This window comes from Mobula birostris, chromosome 9, assembly GCF_030028105.1.
Source record: "Mobula birostris isolate sMobBir1 chromosome 9, sMobBir1.hap1, whole genome shotgun sequence".
Taxonomy (NCBI): domain Eukaryota; kingdom Metazoa; phylum Chordata; class Chondrichthyes; order Myliobatiformes; family Myliobatidae; genus Mobula; species Mobula birostris.
The window spans coordinates 111,765,106-111,785,223 of record NC_092378.1 but is presented as its reverse complement, the minus strand read 5'-3'; the positions used below and the strand labels follow the sequence as shown (position 1 = coordinate 111,785,223).

The following is a 20,118-nucleotide window of genomic DNA, read 5'->3' as shown; positions in this document are numbered from 1 at the left end:
GAGACCATGGATCTGCGCCTGGGAAGCCTTCACTCTCCAGGGCGCAGGCCTGGGCAAGGCTGTATGGAAGACCAGCAGTTGCCCATGCTGCATCTCCACTCTCCACGACACCAATGTTGTCCAAGGGAAAGCATTAGGACCCATACAGCTTGGCACCAGTGTTGTCGCAGAGCAATGTGTGATTAAGTGCCTTGCTCAAGGACACAACACACTGCCTGGTCTGGGGCTTCAACTCACGACCTTCAGGTAGCTAGTCCAATGCCTTAACCACTTGGCCATGTGCCCACACATATTATTTATTATATATTTGCACAGATTGCCTTCTTTTGCACATTGATTGTAAGTCTTTGTAGTTTTTTTTCTTGATTTTGTTGTATTTCTTTGTTCTACCTTGAGAATGCCAACAAGAAAATGAATTGCAAAGTAGTATATGGTGACATAAGTACTGAAAATAATTTTATTTTGAAAGTTTCAGCTTTGATTTACTTTGAAGCTGATCACTATGCAATTCACTGAGATTTAGACTTAGGTATAGCCTTTGTGAAATACCATGGATGTTTCAGCAAAATCATATCAAAGAATTGTCCAAAAGTCACAGGGCATTCTTAACCAATACAATTGGGTTCAAGTATGTGAATGAGAACTTTCTTTACAAGTTTTATAACATCAGAATGTTTCGTTGTAGAGTATAATTTAGTTAGGAGCAAAAATTTTAGTTATGCATTTTCTAACACTCCTCTGTATCCAGAAGAAGCAGCTGACAAATTCCATTCACACAATAGCTGTATTGTACATAATTAAGCCTGAGGTTTTATTGCACATTTACAAAAACAGTAACTTTACAAAAATATCTACACTGAACAGCACATATTTTCACTTTTTGCCCACTTCTATAGAAATGCAAAACTAAGAGATAGCAAAAACTGCTGTTGTTCATCTTTGAAATAAAAACAAAAGAAACTAATAGGCAATACGTGATATATTCCATTGAAAGTGTAAAATTTTATAAATAGCAGTTTTAAAAAAAAAGAGTTGTAGACATTTTTTTTACATTTTCTCTCAAAGTTCCATTTTACATGTTCCCAGTTCATATGTGGTCATTCACCTGGATATGACCGTTAATTTAGAGATCTGAATAGAATAAATAATGTATTGAACATTTTAAAGAAAACAAAGTTCAAAAATGCAACTTTATAAAATCTGTCATTATCAAAATATACTTTAAAAAGTTCAATTTACACAAAGATCCAAGACTTCCCTTCATTTAAAAGTATGTTTTTAAACTTCAATGGAACTTCACATCAAATGGAGAAAAGAGTTGTGACTGTACATACAAGTAACACAATGACCAGGCACTTGAAATGCACCTTTTCATCTGCAAAGTGCACAAATTCTCATGCTTTTGTTTAGTTAAAAATAAAAATCACATCTGGTCTCTGAATGACTTCACATATCAAATAATATCAACATTAACAAGTAACTGAAGCATAAGTTTACATTAATACACAAAATGAAAGTTAAATCAGATTTTTACTCTGGTTTACGGAATGCTAAAAGTACAATGATTTTGGAGTTACTAGGATGATTAATAGTTAGAAACCATTAATCGCAATTATGAAATATCTGGAAATTCTAAAAACATAATTACTTTTGGTTGTAAAAGTATACTTATTCTGATACTGGAATATTTCCATGAACAGGCTAGAGCAAGAATTAGATATACAGAATAACAATTAATAATTTGTTCTTAAACTGATCCTCAATTACACCCATAAATCTAAAGCTGCCTCTAAGTTCTACATTTTCTCTTTATTGCAAAATATAACTGCCCTGCATTAAAAAATGTAAATTAGATGAAGTGATTCAATTATATGGTTTAGACCATATATATTTTATCACCCTAATAATTTTACAAGTGGAGTACAGGAAAACATGTTCAATTTAGCAACCATACAGAAAAATAAAACAAACCCATAAACAGTTGTGAAAATTCAAAAATCAGGGGTTAAAAAAGCATAGTATCAGGAATACAGGTACTAAATTTTACAATGTTACCTCAACACCATCTTGCCTGCTCCATTCTCTTGCTCATGGGAAGTCTGCTGTGGGCTTAGAGTGGGTGCAGCGGAGATATACAATAAAGGTTGTGAGATTTTAGTTGTATGGAAAAGCCAAGAAAGTTCTTTTCAGAACAAATGGTTAATGGGAAACTTGAAGGCAGATTTTCCAATGGTTTTGATAGATTGAACTTAGCCAATTTAGTTCATATTCTCTCTGCATATTCTTATTGTAATAAAGCACAATAGTTCTCCACATTTAAATTTAATCTCCCATATTTTGTAAAATTCACTAGTCAATATCCTTTTAAAATATTACCACCCTCACTGTTCATTAGATTTCCAAGATGCATGACATCTACTAATTTTGAAACCTAGAAGTCAAAAGTCAAAAATACCCAATACCAACTCTTGGTGATAGAGCAATCTGTCTCTCAGCCAACATCATAATCTAACAGCCACTACCCCTTTAATCCCATTGCCTTCAATTATGCTAAACTTGCCATGTTAAATTTATGTTTTCCTTGCAGTTTGCCTGAATGCAAAGATATTACAATGCACGGAGGAAAAGGGCAGACAGGAAAAGGGAGTATGAAAAATGTTTGTTGCACTTGCATACCACCTTGGCAAATGGTACATATGCATCACATGCGTAGTTGGTAATACAGGCAACTCAATAGGTCAAAACATAGCATAATTAGCATCATACTTGCAATATTTAATTTCACACAAACTCTAACTAATTGAAAGTGTGAAGCATGACATGATTGGTGACTCTCAAATTATCACTTTCACTTATTAAAGACCAAAATAGTCTGAGTGAAGGCATTTTTAAATTTCAAGAATACTTCAAGGGAAAAGATTATTGCAGCTCTGAAGCAATAAATATACAAGCCGATGTGCTTAGTTTCTGTACAAAGCACAACTCTTCCTCACCAGCCCTATTCCACATACAGAAAAGTAATCTGTAAACATCCTCTCATTTTATATTTTCAATCTCAAGGGCCCATAATTTAATAATTCATGTCTCAAAGCCAGAATTGTACGGCAGACAATTTCAACACATTGCAAGCTTGAAATGGTTGTGTAGTTTTAAGCTGGTTTGTGTATGAAAAACATGGTGGACCTCCTTTTCCAGAGGGATTACTCAGTCCTGAGTAAGGGTCTCAGCCTGAAACATCGGCTGTACTCCTTTATATAGCTGCTGCCTAGCCTTCTGAGTACCTCCAGCATTTTGTGTGTGTTGCTTGAAGATTAGTACCTTGTTTTTGTCTGGGTACACTGAAACCTCTGAATTTAATACCAAATTCTCCAGGTTTTACTCATCCTTTCTTTTTGAGAACTTGTCATTTCTGCCTGTCATCATTGTGGGTGTTTTGTTTTCAACTGATAATAGTTTTATCTGTGGCATATCCAATGGCCTCATTAGTAATGTGTTACATAGAAAAGGAGCACATCTTTATAAATGCTACCTCAGCTGTGCTCAATTCACTTGGCCTCACCCTTCCAGATATTCCCTTTGTTCTGCTCATCCTCTTCCACCTTCTCTGCTACTGAAAACCAACTTACACTTCTCTTTCCCCAATTCTGCCAGTGTTCTAATCCTGAGACATTACACACTTCCCTTTCCACAGAAGCTGTTAAGCTTGCTTTTCCAACGTTTTCAACTTTTAATTCATGCAATAAATTGCCTCCATGAGCCCTCAGCTTTCAAAGTAATCTCATGTCACAACTTGTAAACACATTTTGGAAACCTAAATATTTAAAATCTACTAGCTCTGCCATATTGACTCTGGTTCCTCAAAGAACTTTGATAAAAGTCATATACTATTTCTATTTCATAACTTATGCCAAATCTATTTACAACTTGCCAACTGTACAGCTGGTATCTTAATGAACACTTTTAGCATTTTTGCTATAATTGTTAGACTGATTGATAACTATTTTATGCCTATTACCCTTATTCAATAAGGGCATCGCATTGATAATTTTTCAATCCTCTCATACCTCTCTGGAATCCAAGTTTTTTTTATTTGAAAAACTATTTCTTATAGGATCCCAAGATGCAAATAACCAGGTCCAGAGAGCTTAATTTTTTGACCCATTAGTTTGCCTAACATCAATACTCTAATTGTGAAGGGATTTAATTTCTTTCCCAGTACTACTAGTATGTGCTGCTACCACCTAACTCCTCTGCCATTTATTCCTTATCACTATGTTCCTAGTCTATAAGAGGCCCGCTCACTTTGAACTTTCTCCCCTTTTAAATGCTTAAGTTTCTCTTGATATCTAGTCTACTTCAAAAGACAAGTCATTCTTCACAATATTAAAATTAAAACTAATTTTTTACTAGTTTTATTAAAACTAATAAGAATGGAACAGAGCTTCATATTATCAGGACTTCCATAAAGGCTAAAACTATCCTTGCTCAAGATAGCTTCCAAATTAGGACAAAAAATATTTTCCTAACTTTTAACTATTCAAACAACATGTGTGCAAAGACGCCCCTAACCTGATCAAGTTTATTTGTTTGTCCCATAATTGAATAATTTCCATTAAACAATATATTAACACTTTTCTATGTCCTTATGGACTAGGACCAGTAGTTCAACTTACTGAAATTTGACACCATGTGCAAAATATATTTACTGCTGTGAGAAAATACAAGGCACATAATTTTGACTTAATATGTTTCCAAGCACAATAGCTACAAATAGCATTTTGTACCCATTTAATTTAGCAGAAATTAAATAACTGCTTGCAATAACTACGGTTAAATTTGGTATTAACTCAATATTGCAATGTTCTGGAAGATATTAAGTAATTATCTCATTTTTTTTTTCCATAAGTAATCACTTTCAAGCTGTTGTAGCAAATACATTAAGAACACTAAAAGATGGGCAGTATTAGGCCTTATTTTAAGAGGAACATAAATGTCAAAGTATATTATGCAGGACATCATGAATGGGGCAAGTACAAAGCAGGTTAACCAAATGAGTTTTGGTTAAAACTCTTTTTTTAAGTCTCTATACTACGGGAGGAAGCTTAAAACGCAATCAAAAATACAATAAACAGACATTGATAAAGACACAATATTCTTAGTATTTTCCTGATACTGATTCTAACAACCTAAATCCAAAAAGCACTCGAAAGATTTTTCAACAATTGCTATGGGGTTATTAATATCAAATACCTCAAAACAGCAATAAAGATCTTACTCTCACAGCAAGGATCATGTTAAATACCAATTATTTTCACTCCACATTATGGCAGTTTAGCAGATACAGAATACAACTCCAAGACTATCAGACTGATTTTACAACTATCTATTGATAAGGATAGCTGGCAAATAAAATACACGGGACAAGGCGGAGAAATGTAACAATCAATATGCTATGAATGCATCATCTCCAAAATTTCAATTTGTTTTTGGCATGAAGAGGTCAGTCAAGGAGTTACAAGGCATTAACTATATGAGTACTTATCTTACTTAAGGCAATTAGTGCATCTATGAGATCAGTCAAGTAATAAATTTGGTTTGGGATAACCAAAGATAACAAAGTCAGGCTTGTAAATTTCATATAGTTTTCTCCTCCATGCCACTGGAATTTTTGCAAACCATTCATGTTCCCAACTGGCAACTGTCTGATTCCGTGAACTGGATGGAAATTGAACAAGCTTGTCAACCTTCAGCAATTTGAGTAAATAACTGGCATCCTCATCCAAACTCTCTAATTTTCCAATAAAATCATAATTTATTTGACATGGGTGACACAGTCTATATACCTGACGCCAGTGTTCATTAAAAGAGATCTCCTCCTCAGTCTGAGGATCCAACAAATACTGAATGAAGTTAGTAAAGGTGAGCTTGATTCCTGCAGAGAAAGCTTCATTGACAGTTTGCGGAGGGTTGGAATAATTAGCATACAGTTTGAGCATTGGCCTTGCAAATCGGCTATAAAAATCATTATTCTGAACAGCAAATTTGCTGCGAAATGCAGAAATTAATCTTACAAAAGGATCCCGTACAAAGAGAAACTTGGTATACTTCTTCAGTCTGATCTTCATCAACTGTTTTGAGAATTTTCCATACCGTTTCCAGAACTTGTTAAATGTCAAATGGCTGGTTGAGTTGTGTATAAGGTCCCTGGGGATTTCAAGTGGGTCACGATATGGAATACCTTGATTTAAAAGACTTTGACTTAAAAGAATCATGATCCGTTTCCAATTAGTGCATGCTACCTTTGGTACGTAACAATAAATAATCCCATGCCGGTCATCCACAATTAGATGGTCCAATTCTTTATTTGGAATATCTTCAAAATTCCTATTTTTTCCTGAGAACATAACACTAGAGTCTGTACAAGCATCTTCAATTTTTTGTTTCCTCTCTTTCTGTATCCGTTGTAATTCATTGGTAGTTTTCCCAGAATTGATTCCCAATTCAAAGCTTTCCACTTTCTCCTCAAAGTCAGGCTGAGATACTTCATTGAAAAGTTGGTTTACTTTTGAATTTTCTGTCTCTTTGTATTCTTTTGTATTTTCCAAATACATTAACTCCAGATTATCAGGAATGGTAGCCTTGGAACTGGTTATTCTCTCTCCTGCTATCTTTTTGGAATTTGAATGGTCATAGTTTTGGTTTTTCATGGGTGGAAGATGTGTGGCCTGAATTTGTATGAAAGCAGTGTGCAAATAGAAACGAGCTGTTCCAACATCATCCCAATAAAATATGATCAGTAGAATCATAAACACACAAGCCATAATGCCACAGAACTGGAAAATCCGAGATTTACTCATCTTGAGGCTTTAACAACCTGTCCTGGCTTGGTCACCAGGCCTTTGGTAGAAGTTTCAGTGAAAAACCATCTCAAAACTGCAACCTGCAACAAAAAAAAAAATGAAAAAAAGATTCAGATTCATAATCATTCAATTGCAAAAATTACATATGACATTATTTAAGGTAAAACATATCAATTATGAACAAACTTAGGGCTTTAATTCTGCCTTAAAATTAGATGTGATTAATATGGAGTGCAATCAACCTTTATTCGATTGAAGAGGTAGGCAGTACATGGAAATAACTAGCGCAATTGTACATCTGCCTGTTATAATGCAGACAAAGTTTCACTGAAACAGATTGATAATGTGAATTTAACAGTTAGGAACCTGCTTCCACTACAAGTTAACTTGAAATTATCCCTAAAGAAGTTTGGAAAACTGTTGTATCAAAGCAGTGAGACAGAATTTTTCTCGAAGTCGTGCAATAGCTTCAAAGTTATTAGAGAAAAGAAATACAGGTGTCCCCTGCTTTTCGAACGTTCGCTTTACGAAACCTCACTGTTACGAAAGACCTACATTATTTTCGCTTTCAGGTGTTTTCACTGTTACGAAAAAAAAATTCAGCACGCGATAAAAGGCAGCGCATCCCGAGCAGACGCTCTCCCCCGAATTTGGAACTGCTTCACTTTAACACGTGCCTGTGAGCAGCTGTTTGCAAGATGAGTTCTATGGTATCAGAAAAGCCTGAAAGAGCTCGTAAGGGTGTTACACTTACGGTAAAACTAGACATAATTAAGCGTTTTGATCATGGTGAAGGAAGTAAGGACAACGTGAGTTTGGCTTGTGGAAGCTGACGAACATGATGTTGGAGGTTTTGGCATCCCACGACCAAGAACTGACAGATGAAGAGCTCATGCAATTGGAAGAAAAAAGGATAACAATGGAAACCAAATGAGTAACGATAAAGTACGACTTTAATTTTGAAAGGGTACGTCAGATTAGAGGATATTTGCAGGATGGTTTGAGTCCTTATTAAAGAACTGTGTGATAGAAAAATGCGCGAGGCTCAGCAGTCAAGCAAGCCTTCCACATCAGCCACAGCAGACGACGAACCTCAACCTTTGACATCGAGGCGGGCAGAGATAGAAGATGAGCTGCCTGCTCTAATGGAAACAGGCGACGAGATGACACCCCAGTGTCCCACCACCCCAACCCCCAGGCCGCGGACCAATACCGATTCGCAGAGAATGCAAAGGTAGCCGGGAGGCACACAGCACATCTTTAAGAAAAAAGCCAAAATAAACATGCTAATTAATTAGGTGCTGCCGACACATAATTGTCGGCCCAGACCAGAGGTGTGCTGTGTACCTCCCGACTACCGCTGGACCCCTGCGTTCTTCACGGCAATGTATCGCTCAGCGGCCCGGAGGGTGGGGGCCACAGCACCACCCAAACTCCAAGTCTAACACACCATCGTGCGCTCTGCGCTGTCTTCTCGATTCCGGTAAGTGATACTACACTGTACATACATTATTTCTATTTTATATAGGCTGTGTATTTTTACATGTTATTTGGTATGATTTGGCAGCTTCATAGCTTAAAGATTACTGGAGAGAGTGTTCTTGCCAACAGCGCTTGCGTGAGATTTTCGCTACGGAGAACAGTTCAGTAATGATTGTGGAAAAGTATTTCTACTTTATATAGGCTGTGTATTTATCATATCATTCCTGCTTTTACTATATGTTAGTTATTTTAGGTTTTGTGTGTTATTTGGCATGATTTGGTAGGTTATTTTTGAGTCTGCAAATGCTCACAAAATTTTCCCATATAAATAAATGGTAATTGCTTCTTCGCTTTACGACATTTCGGCTTACGAACCGTTTCATAGGAACGACCTACCTTCGGATGGCGGGGGAAACCTGTATGACAAAAATATTAAAGCAGCATTGACAGCTTTATGACGAGAGCTCAAAACTTAATGCCAAGGGAATATGGATACTTGCCAGCTGTAATACAGACATAATTAACCGGTGTTAATTAAGCAAAAAGAGATTGTGGTGAGGCGTTTCTCATGGTAGAGATTAGAAATATTTTATAGTGAACCAACTTAAGCAATGAAGGCACTGATGGAAAAGGAAACAATGGGGTTAGGGATGGTTTTGACAGGGACAAGAAATTTGTGATGGCAAATCTTTTTAATAGTGAACATACAGTATGGAAAATTAATTCTGTTCAATGATGTTAAAATTATTCAGGAAAGTCGGTTACTCATGGGTCAAAATTGCCACTGAATCTCTGTGAAGCAACTAAAAGAGAAATTAACATGAATAATTGCTTATGCTAAGATGCACACGATTAAGTTCGAACAGCTGAACCAGAATTCTGTATGTGGATTAATCATGCTGCAATTCTCCACCCAATAAAATGGTTAATAGCACAATTTTTGGCTGATGTATCCAGCTGCAGAAAACTGTCCCTAAGTAAAACCCCACCTTCAAATGCAAGTTTAAATGTAATTTTAACATTTTCATCTGCATATTTCTGACATTTAATAAGTAATCAATTTCTGTATGTTCAAATTAAATCAATGTTAACCTAAAATTAAAATTTTGAACTCTTACCAAATAGATTAGATCGAGATGCTTTATTAATCCCAAAGGAAATTAGTGTCACAGTAGTATTACAAGTCCACGGATATACAAATATTAGAAGAGAAGAAATAAAAAAGTTACCTTATAATTGAGATATACAAGATTTACAAGTCAAAGATTATAAGATCACTTCCCTGGCTATAGGTGGACTCATTATACGGCCTGATGCCAAGAGTAAGAATGACCTCATATACTGCTCATTGGAGCAATGCAGTTGTCTTAGTCTGTTACTGAAAGTGCTTCTCTGTTCAGCCAAGGTGGCATACAGTGGGTGAGAAACATTGTCCAAAATTGCCAGGTTTTTCCAGAGGGTCCTTTGTTCTACCACAACCTCCAGTGTGTCCAGTTTGACTCCTATAACAGAGCCAGCCTTTCTCATCTGTTTATTAAACCTGTTGGCATCACCCATGTTGGTGCCATTGTCTCAGCACACCATTGCATAGAAGATTGTAGTGGTGACAACAGACTGGTAGAACATGAGAAGGAAAGGTCTGCATACTCCAAAGGACTTCGGTCTCCTCAGGGAGTCGAGTTGACCCTGGCCCTTCTCATACAGTCTCTGTGTTGGTGCTGTACTCAAGTATGGCGTCCAGGTGCACCTCTAAGTTACTTGTAGGTCCTCACCACATCCACATACTCACCATCAATAGTAACATGGAGCAGTGTAGGCCTGTCTTCCTAAAGTTATCACCATCTCCTTTATCTTTCTGATGTTGAATTGCAGATGATTCAACTTACACCATTCAACAAAGTGCATCATTCAACAAAGTCCACCATCAGGGCCTTATATTCTGTCCTCCCCTTATACACCCACCTATTGCTGAGTCATCAGAGAATTTCTGCAGATGATCTGACTTTGTGTTGTATCTAAAGTCCAAGGTATACAGAGTAAACAGGAAAAGGACAAAATTCCAGAAACTTTCCTAGGTAAAAAATGTTCTACAAGATAAAAAAAAATGTTGATAGTATATAATGGAAACGGAATCTCATGATAAGGATGCAGTTATAGTGAGAACTACACAAATCTACATAGAAATTTAAATTTGATTATTGATAAAACTCAAATCCATAGGAATAATTTACTAAACCATAATTTGAACACAAATATCGCTGCGTATATCCATAGTTTAATTCTGCCAATGATAAATTTGCCAAACACTAGAGAAATTTTCTTAGCCATAAATACACCAATTCCAGTATACCATATACTCCAAAGCACATTTCTTCCATTGTCACAACCTTAATATACATTTAAAAAAAAGAGGAATCACTGGATATTGCAAAATTCTGCAAGATTTGTTGCAAAGTTAGTCTTGAAATATTCATAAATATTCTGTAATCATTTTGCTTATGACTGACTTGAGAACTTCTAAAATTTTAAACTACAGTATTTGGGATAAAACATTAAATATGGCTTTATGGAGCCAAGATTAATATTATTGTATTATTGCTTACAACACAGCAAATTATATCCTGCCCTAAAAATTGCTAGGGACATTTGGTTCCACAAATACCACACATGCAGCACAACTATTTTTTTCCATTTGTTTGTTTTATTTTCCTGACCAAACTGATAAAAACTAAAAACAAGTTCATTTGAAAAAAATTGTAATTTGGTTCTCAGATACTAAACGAAACTACTTTGCTTAAATTGCTATCTTTACTGGAGAAATTTAATAACAAAGGTTTAATAGAATGAAATATGGTTCTTTATTGTGCAATTTAACATGCTTTGAAAATAGAACAAATTCTAACTGCGATTCAAAGTACCCAAAAAAGAAAACGTGATTTAAGATAATTCGTATAGGCAACTCTAGCATCAAGAAGGCTTTGCATTCCCAGAAGACCACCCATATCGCATTTGTTCGTGATGCAGACCAATTCTCCCCTCAATTGAATCCCATGTTAAAAGGGGAGATGCATTCCTACAGGATGTTTTTTTTTCTCCTATTAAGCTAGCTTGGCAGCAATGGTAAAGTGACTCACCACCATATTTAAGAGCCAAAGCCAACACTGCAATCAAGGAATGGATAAGGATTTGGATCCAGGGTTAGTAAGTGGAGATATCACAAAAAGGGGTGAAATTCCAAGATTGTCGTTATTGGGAGAAGGAGAGTCACAGGGAATAATGGATTAAGTGTGTAGTAATGACAAGGAATTATTTTAAGGAACCAGAGTAAGATCTGGCTTTACTTACTGCAGCTCCCCACAATGCAGCACATCAGAGAAAATGCCTTGCAAATAGAGAGTTTGGCAATGCTGCAGCATGAGACATTTATTCATGTGTCCTTGGACTAGAGAAGACACAGCAAAGGAGGGCAAATTGACAAAATTTGTTGTTTTTTTCATATTTTGTGTTTAGTTCCAACACTAAATCCTAAAGAGCAAGATTTATTTTGCATCTCAATTTTTTGGGTAATGACCCCTGAATTCCATTGAGTTGAATTACCATTACCTGAACTGCCATATCATGGGGGATCATCTGCACTGCATGCCTGCTTATTCTGGTAATGCATCTCTATTAGTATGAAAGCTATCCAAGACGATGCCCTGTTTATTTAACTTTAGAGTAATTTATTCAGTCATTCTACTCCAAATTCAGAATAACCTGCATACAGCAAAATTACTCTCATAGTAGTAAAACAAGTATATTACAACAAATTAAAGTTAAGACAGATGTATGGTTATTTAAGAAAAAAACTGAAGTGTTTCGAAAGATATTAGGGTATATAAAACATTATGGAACCGGACTAGAATACCAAATTTGTTTTTACACCACTTATATATTTTTCCTTAAAAAAAAAATCTCCAAGTGGAGACTTGTTAAAATATACTTCACATATGGTCAGCTTCAACCAAGAATCCAGTAAGGTGGAACCACAGAACTAAACGGCACACAATTCAGCAAAAATTGAAATCATATTGTGAATAAATGGGAATAGCTCGTTGTAAAGTGGCAAAGATTCGGAAATCCAGCTTCAATGCATTAAAGAAATTAGACTGATAGATTACAGAAGTGATAATTAATACGGGTGAGATTTGTTACCAAACAAAATTCTGAGGTTGACAAAACGTAACAAATAGAGGAAGAGTTAATCTGTTCCACTACACCAGTAAGATGCACAAATTCCTAGCAAGATTATTGCAGGCCCCATTTAGTAAACTTTGGCATTAAACTAAATAAAAGATTAGAGGAAGTAATTTACATTTTTTCCAAGCACTAATTTTGCCGAAGCCGCAATTTTGACCATATTTTGCAAAGTATGAATACATTTCTTGATGAAATCTCATCCACCAGCACAATGAAAAACAGAAAATGCAGAGAAAGCTAGCAAGTCAGATATCACCTCTGGAAAAAGTAGTTAATATTTCAAGTCTGAGACCCATTACCAGCTGAACTTTTCCAGTACATTTACTTCAGATTTCCAACATCTATAGTTGCTTGGATTTTCATCAGAAAATAAGACAATTCTCATCCTTATTCTGTCATTTCCTGATTATACTTTGTGCACAATAGCAAAATCTATGTGCTTGAAGATGTAAATCTGATCAATGAAGATTTATAATTTGTACTAGAGAAGAAAGGTAAGATAGAAATAAAGGACTTAGAGGCTAGAGTGGCAATGGAAATGCACATTGTCAGCAATTAAAGATGAGAAAACAGGAGACTCCAAAGTTAAGGTCAGAGCTCCCAAGTGGGATAAAACAAGTTACAAAGGCATGGCCAAAATTAGCACATGTCCAGTTGGCAATTACAGATGAGAGGAAACAGTAGGAGACTCCAAAGTTAAGATCAGAGATCCCAAACAAGATAAAACCAATATGCACAGTGCTGTTTGTCAACAGCACAGGCATGCTGATTTAGACAACAGGATAAATGGGTGCCAGGAAGTTTAGGAGCGGGAGAAAAAGGCCCAGGAGGTTATAAATAAAATGTGAACTACAGTACTGCAGGGGCTCCCACAGTAACATAAGACCTGACTTATGAAAATCCCACTTTTCAAGATTGGAAAATTAGTTACAGAAATGTACACATTTCAGGAGTTATGGAATTGGAGTAACTGGTAATTTAAAAAATGTCTTTAAAAAATATTTCACATTCAGCACCATTGCCCTTAAGAACTCAGGCTGTCAGTTCACAATGAGACCACTCAAGAGATTTACTTTGTAAACTGACCAATCTCTTCTATTGACATTTGTAAAATACTTTATCAAACATTGGAACATCCATTGATACTTTAAGGTCAAAGCTACCCATGGAAGGTGGGGCAGATTCTGTACCTTTGCAGCTAAACAAGGGAAGACAATAAATAAATGACCATATTAATCAACCCCAATTGATTTTTTTTCTCCCAGAAAAAAGTTTATAGGCAATTCTCTGGAACCAAACTTGAGGAGTGCCTGTTTACAATAGACTTGGGTCGAGATCAGCAGTCAAAATGCACACACAAATTTGACACACAAGGATATTAATGCCATGTCAGTCAGGTGAAGGTAGCCCATTGATTTAGCTTTGCCTTAGTGATTTCCAATGAAATGTAAGAGAATTTCTTCAAGCACATGTACAATCTCTTGATCTTCCTCTCCTTATTTTGTCCAGTTTATGGCACAACTGATAATGATTTCTTTTTTAAATCTACCTTCCAACTTCATAGTCTGTCTTTTAAACAAAAGATCTTTATGTTTTGCCTCTAACATGGATCACAACCTTGGTCTACTTGCCAACCCTGCCCAATGTCCTGCAGGACATTCCGATGTCAGAGTGATTGATATAGTGCAGAAGCAGGCTCTTCGGCCCAATTTTATGCTGATCTTCAAATACCCACTTGTACTAATCCCATTTTATTCCTCTCTTCCTCCCCCCACATTCCCATCAACTCCCACACTCACCTACATACTAGGGGTAATTTACAATGGTCAATTAACCCACCAACTTGCATGCTTTTAGGATGTGGGAGGAACCCCACACAGTCTGAGGAAGAACAAGCAAAATCCACAAACATGAGTTTAGGATTGAACCCAAGGCAATGGAGTTGCAAGGCAGCAGCTCAGCTAGTTGTATCCTGGTGTCATTCATGCTAGTAACAGGAGAGGGGCTGCAGCACTATTTGGCCTTTCAAATCAATTGAGATCCCATGCAAAGTAAATCCATCTAATCCCATGTCTCTGCCCACAGTTTTGCAAATTTGGTTCCAGCTTCCTTTTAACGTTACAACTGAATTTGTCCAGTGATATACATCAAAGTTGCTGGTGAACGCAGCAGGCCAGGCAGCATCTGTAGGAAGAGGTGCAGTCGACGTTTCAAGCCGAGACCCTTCGTCAGGACTAACTGAAGGAAGAGTGAGTAAGGGATTTGAAAGTTGGAGGGGGAGATCTCCCCCTCCAACTTTCAAATCCCTTACTCACTCTTCCTTCAGTTAGTCCTGACGAAGGGTCTCGGCTTGAAACGTCGACTGCATCTCTTCCTACAGATGCTGCCTGGCCTGCTGCGTTCACCAGCAACTTTGATGTGTGTTGCTTGAATTTCCAGCATCTGCAGAATTCCTGTTGTTTTTGTCCAGTGATATTCCTGGTAGTTCTCTCTAGACATTAACGATGTGCTTAATAAAAATATTACCCCACATTTCACTTTCTTTTGATAATCACCTACATTCTATGTCCCCTGGATCGTCACCCTTTAACCTTACCATCTACTCTTTATGATTTTTAATAACTCCACCAGATCTCCTTATAATCTGCTTTGGTCCAAGGAGAACAACCTCACTATCCTATTCTCATCCTTGGAATCATTTCAGGAAATGACTCCCACACCCACATTATGGCTTTCACATCCCTCTTAAAGTGTGGCACCAAAACAGAGTAATACTGAATGAGGCTGAAGAAATGTTTATAAGAGATATAATCACCACTTCCTTGCTGAGAATCCCTTTTTGAACCACATTCTCAACAAATTATACACCGATCCTAAATTAATCTGCTTCTGTTACCCTTGGTTAAATATTGCCTCCTCTCATTCTTCCTTGCAAACTGCAACAGCTCACGATCTTCAGAACATCTTCCTTTGCTGTGACTTCAACAGCATCTACAACTACCAGGGAATCATTTAACATCTTAGTCATGTGTTCTGTTGCTAAGAGTGGATTTTCTTTTTAGTCTCTGACCAGCTACAGTATATCTCTACTCTTTCAATCCAAGTCTATAGAAAGAGTTTTGAATGCCCTTTTATGTTTGCTGCCAATCTTTTCTCATAGGAAATAAGGCAGAAATATTTTCACCGCCCATTGTTCAATTATAATTTTGATTGACATACTCAGATTTCAATTTCCAGACATGAATATCTATCCAAATATGAGGTTAATATAGAAGAATTCTACTAGGGAGGAAGGTCAGTGATGATCTTAACAGACGGAGGGCCAGATCTGTTCTTCATCCTATTGACATTGCCCTCTTTTCCAAATGACTATTTTTACCATACCTTTTCCCAGAGCAATTCTACACCTGACGTTATAATCGTTGTTTCCTAAATGTTCCTCCGCTTAACCTGGCTCATTTCCAAAAGAACAACAACACTAGCTTCGATATGAGCCAGAAATTTACAAATCATTTTGTATTCAGAAACATTTCTAGCCTTTTTATCAAGTTACGTTTCTGTGCGGCTACATCATAATCTCACATGGTTAACTGCATTTGCAGTTCATCAACCTTATTTAGTTTTAATCTTTCATTTATGTATATGCACTTTAAACCTTAAAGCTTCTTATATTCAATCAATCTGGTCCTCTCCAAAAACGACGTCCTGTACATCTCTTCCAGTCCTCCTTACACTAGTTTTCTACTTTTCAACTGCAGCTTTTGTTCCCAAGTAACTCCTCCCACACAGCATGATAGTGTTGTGGCTAGCACGTTTTATAGTACCTGCGACCTGGGTTCAATTCCTGCCACTGCCTGTAAGGAGTTTGTATGTTCTCCCCATGACCGTATGAGTTTCCTCCGGGTGCTCCAGTTTCCTCCCACAGTCCAAAGACGGTTGGTAGGTTATTTCATCATTGTAAATTGTCCCAGGATTAGGCTAGGATTAACATAGAACATAGAACCCCTACAACACAATACAGGCCCTTCGGTCCACAAAGCTGTGCTGAACATGTCCTTACCTCAGAACTACCTTGGCTTACCCATAGCCCTCTATTTTTCTAAGCCCCATGTACCTATCCAGGAGTCTCTTAAAAGACCTTGTTGTTTCCGCCTCCACCACCACCGCCGGCAGCCCATTCCACGCACTCACCACTCTCCGCATAAAAAAACTTACCCCTGACATCTCCTCTGTACCTACTTCCAAGCACCTTAAAACTATGCCCTCTCGTGCTAGCCATTTCAGCCCTGGGAAAAAGCCTCTGACTATCCACATGATCAATGCCTCTCATTATCTTGTACACCTCTATCAGGTCACCTCTCATTCTCCATCGCTCCAAGGGGAAAAGGCCAAGTTCACTCAACCTATTCTCATAAGGCCTGCTCCCCAATCCAGGCAACATCCTTGTAAATCTCCTCTGCACCCTTTCTTTGGTAAACTGGGGGATCGCTGGGTGGCACAGCTCGAAGGGCCAGAAAACCTATTCTGCACTGATTCTCAATAAATAAACAACAGGCACAAGCACCATAAATATACTTAGGTACAACTGTAACACGAATATAATCTAACTGCTTACTCAGGCACAAATACCTTCTTTCCCAGATTTGAATTTTTCTTCAAGTTAATTCAAAGTTCCTGGGTACAACAAGGATCCATAATGCATTTCATCTTTTTATAACAGTCATCATAAGCTTAAATGTCCACTGCATCAAGGTCTTACAAAAACTGCTGTCCTGCAAGTGTGGTCCTAAAAAATGAAAATTTCTTATACACAGATTTCAATCCTCCAAGAGAATCACAACTTTGTTGTAGGGTTTGGAGGCTTGCGCACCGCAATGACCCAGAGAGTTATGTTGGCAGGATTCAGGACTTTATTTGTTGGCTCTTGGTAGGGTCACCCAAGCCAAACACAGGCCAAAGAGTAGAGGCAGATGAAGAGTGGTGGTGGTGGGGGGGGGGGGTCACCTCAGGACTAACAACCCTGACTAGTCAAAAAAAATTGTAACTGAAACAGCAATGAAGAATCCTTCCATATCTGTGTGCAACAGGATATGGCCAAGGAGAGAGATGGATGTCCTTCATTACTGCCCTAAACACCAGCAGTATAACAGGCAGTAACTAACTAACCAAATTTCAATACCTAACTGCCACAAAGAATTAAATAAATTAACACATCTTACCAAAGCATACCTGCCAAAATTGCAACCGGGTATGATAACATTAATGCAAAGATGGTTCTTTGGCTAGAGCCCCCAGAATCAGGTTCAAAAAAAGGGTCATCTATTCAAAATGGAGATAAGAACCTCCTCCTCCACCCTTCCCACATACACCACATTGAGAGTAGCTAACCTATCTTTCAAAAGCAAATATGGAAGACCTGCAAGCATAGTCTACTGCTGCTATTTATGATTCAGTACCCTATACGATAATACGAGTACAAAACTTTCTTCGTCAATAAGTAAACAAATATAAATGAGTAATAATATGAACAGCAAAGATAAACTCCAAAACCACGATCTTTTACTACTTACAATTAACTTTTGTTGGACATCAATGTTTTAGTGTCCTGCCGCTCGAAATTAACTTCCTAGAGAGCAACTAGTTACATCTTAAACTACACAAACTACTTAAAAGGACAAATCTTCTATCGAATCAGTACTATCAATTGCATCTAAAGTCTAGAACGTCTTTAGACTTACAGTCAAATTTCAACAGAATTAATACTGGGCACAAACATTTTAGTCGTTCTGTTTCTAACCTTTTACAAGTGGGGCAGAAAATGAAACTGCCATTAATACCAAGAGCCCTTAGTCCATGAGACTACGTTACTTGTAAGCGATCCGCAAATGCACCCCCCCCCAAAAAAAAAGCTTAAGTATATATACCGTGGCTCATTCAAAAGGAGTCTTTAGCATCGTATTTCTAAAGCTTCAAGTTAGGCTCCGCTGTCCAGGTTTAGAACGGTCGGACTAAGAGAAGAAAATAAACTTCTCTTCTTAAAATTTCAGAAGAGTGAAATAGTGCAAAGTCGGCGAGAAAAGCCAAAATACGTCCCTCTCCACTAACCCCACCTCCCAACCCAACCTCGTGGAGTTCCTCTTTCACAATGTCCTCTTTATTTCTTTACGGCTGACAGGAATTTTCCTTTGCCTCGATGTAGCGGGTTCTCTCCCAGCGGTGTCGCTTACCTCCTCACCCTACCTCGTGTCCTTTCCGGGGAGGGTCGCAACTGCCGCCCGGGTGCAGATTCGTCACCACCCCGCGGGTCCGGGAACGGGGCTCCGCTTCCCCGACGCTCAGCCGCCTCGCCTCTCCACTCGGGGATGGGGGTCGTCACCACCCCGCGGGTCCGGGAACGGGGCTCCGCTTCCCCGACGCTCAGCCGCCTCGCCTCTCCACTCGGGGATGGGGGTCGTCACCACCCCGCGGGTCCGGGAACGGGGCTCCGCTTCCCCGACGCTCAGCCGCCGCGCGTCTCCACTCGGGGATGGGGGTCGTCACCACCCCGAGAGTCCGGGAACGGGGCTCCGCTTCCCCGACGCTCAGCCGCCTCGCCTCTCCACTCGGGGATGGGGGTCGTCACCACCCCGCGGGTCAGGGAACGGGGCTCCGCTTCCCCGACGCTCAGCCGCCGCGCGTCTCCACTCGGGGATGGGGGTCGTCACCACCCCGAGGGTCCGGGAACGGGGCTCCGCTTCCCCGACGCTCAGCCGCCTCGCCTCTCCACTCGGGGATGGGGGTCGTCACCACCCCGCGGGTCAGGGAACGGGGCTCCGCTTCCCCGACGCTCAGCCGCCGCGCGTCTCCACTCGGGGATGGGGGTCGTCACCACCCCGAGGGTCCGGGAACGGGGCTCCGCTTCCCCGACGCTCAGCCGCCTCGCCTCTCCACTCGGGGATGGGGGTCGTCACCACCCCGAGGGTCCGGGAACGGGGCTCCGCTTCCCCGACGCTCAGCCGCCGCTCCACTCGGGGATGGGGGTCGTCGACTCGGCTCTCCCTCCTGAAACACCACCAGCCCTTCCTCGATCGTGCTATTCTCCGACAGATGTCCCGCCGCTCTTTCGAAGGTCCAGGCGGCGGAAGCTTGAGTTGCCGGGGATGCAGCCGCCGCACCTCACGTCCATGTCAATGCACAGACAACCCGCCGCCCGCCCATCAGTCCACGCTCCCTCTGGCAACTGTTACCGAGCAACAGTGCCACATATCGCGAGACAAGTCTGCACAGCCACCTGCCGACGCCCAGTAACTCGGCCGTTTGGGCGGCTGCGCACTGCCGACTGCCAGCCGTGCAAGGTGCAGGCGCCACTTCTCGAGTTGGTCGGCAGTGTTACTAGCGGCCTGAGTTTGCAGGGTTAAAATAACACATAATCACATAAGCACATAATCATTCAGCATGATTCATTATTCTGCCATGCTTTTTGGAAGGAGACAGGAGTGGATATTTCTAAGAAGTTGCAGATGCTGGAAATCTGAATTGGAAACAGAGGGTGCGGTCA

At 39.3% G+C, this 20,118-nt stretch overlaps 1 protein-coding gene across 2 annotated transcripts; it reads right to left on the bottom strand.

Annotated features, from left to right (window-relative positions):
- Positions 1 to 561: 561 nt before the first annotated feature.
- Positions 562 to 19,792, bottom strand: LOC140202971 (carbohydrate sulfotransferase 12-like). Of its 2 annotated transcripts, none has more exons than XM_072268615.1 (2): positions 18,809 to 19,792; positions 562 to 6,940 (listed from the first exon to the last, which is right to left on the bottom strand). In XM_072268615.1, exon 2 carries the CDS (start codon positions 6,855 to 6,857, stop codon positions 5,574 to 5,576), a length of 1,284 nt encoding a protein of 427 aa, XP_072124716.1. In that variant the 5' UTR covers positions 6,858 to 6,940; positions 18,809 to 19,792; the 3' UTR covers positions 562 to 5,573. The 2 variants fall into 2 exon arrangements, with proteins under 2 accessions (XP_072124716.1, XP_072124717.1); XM_072268616.1 differs by having other exon boundaries at positions 18,822 to 19,792.
- Between the last annotated feature and the right edge of the window lie 326 nt (positions 19,793 to 20,118).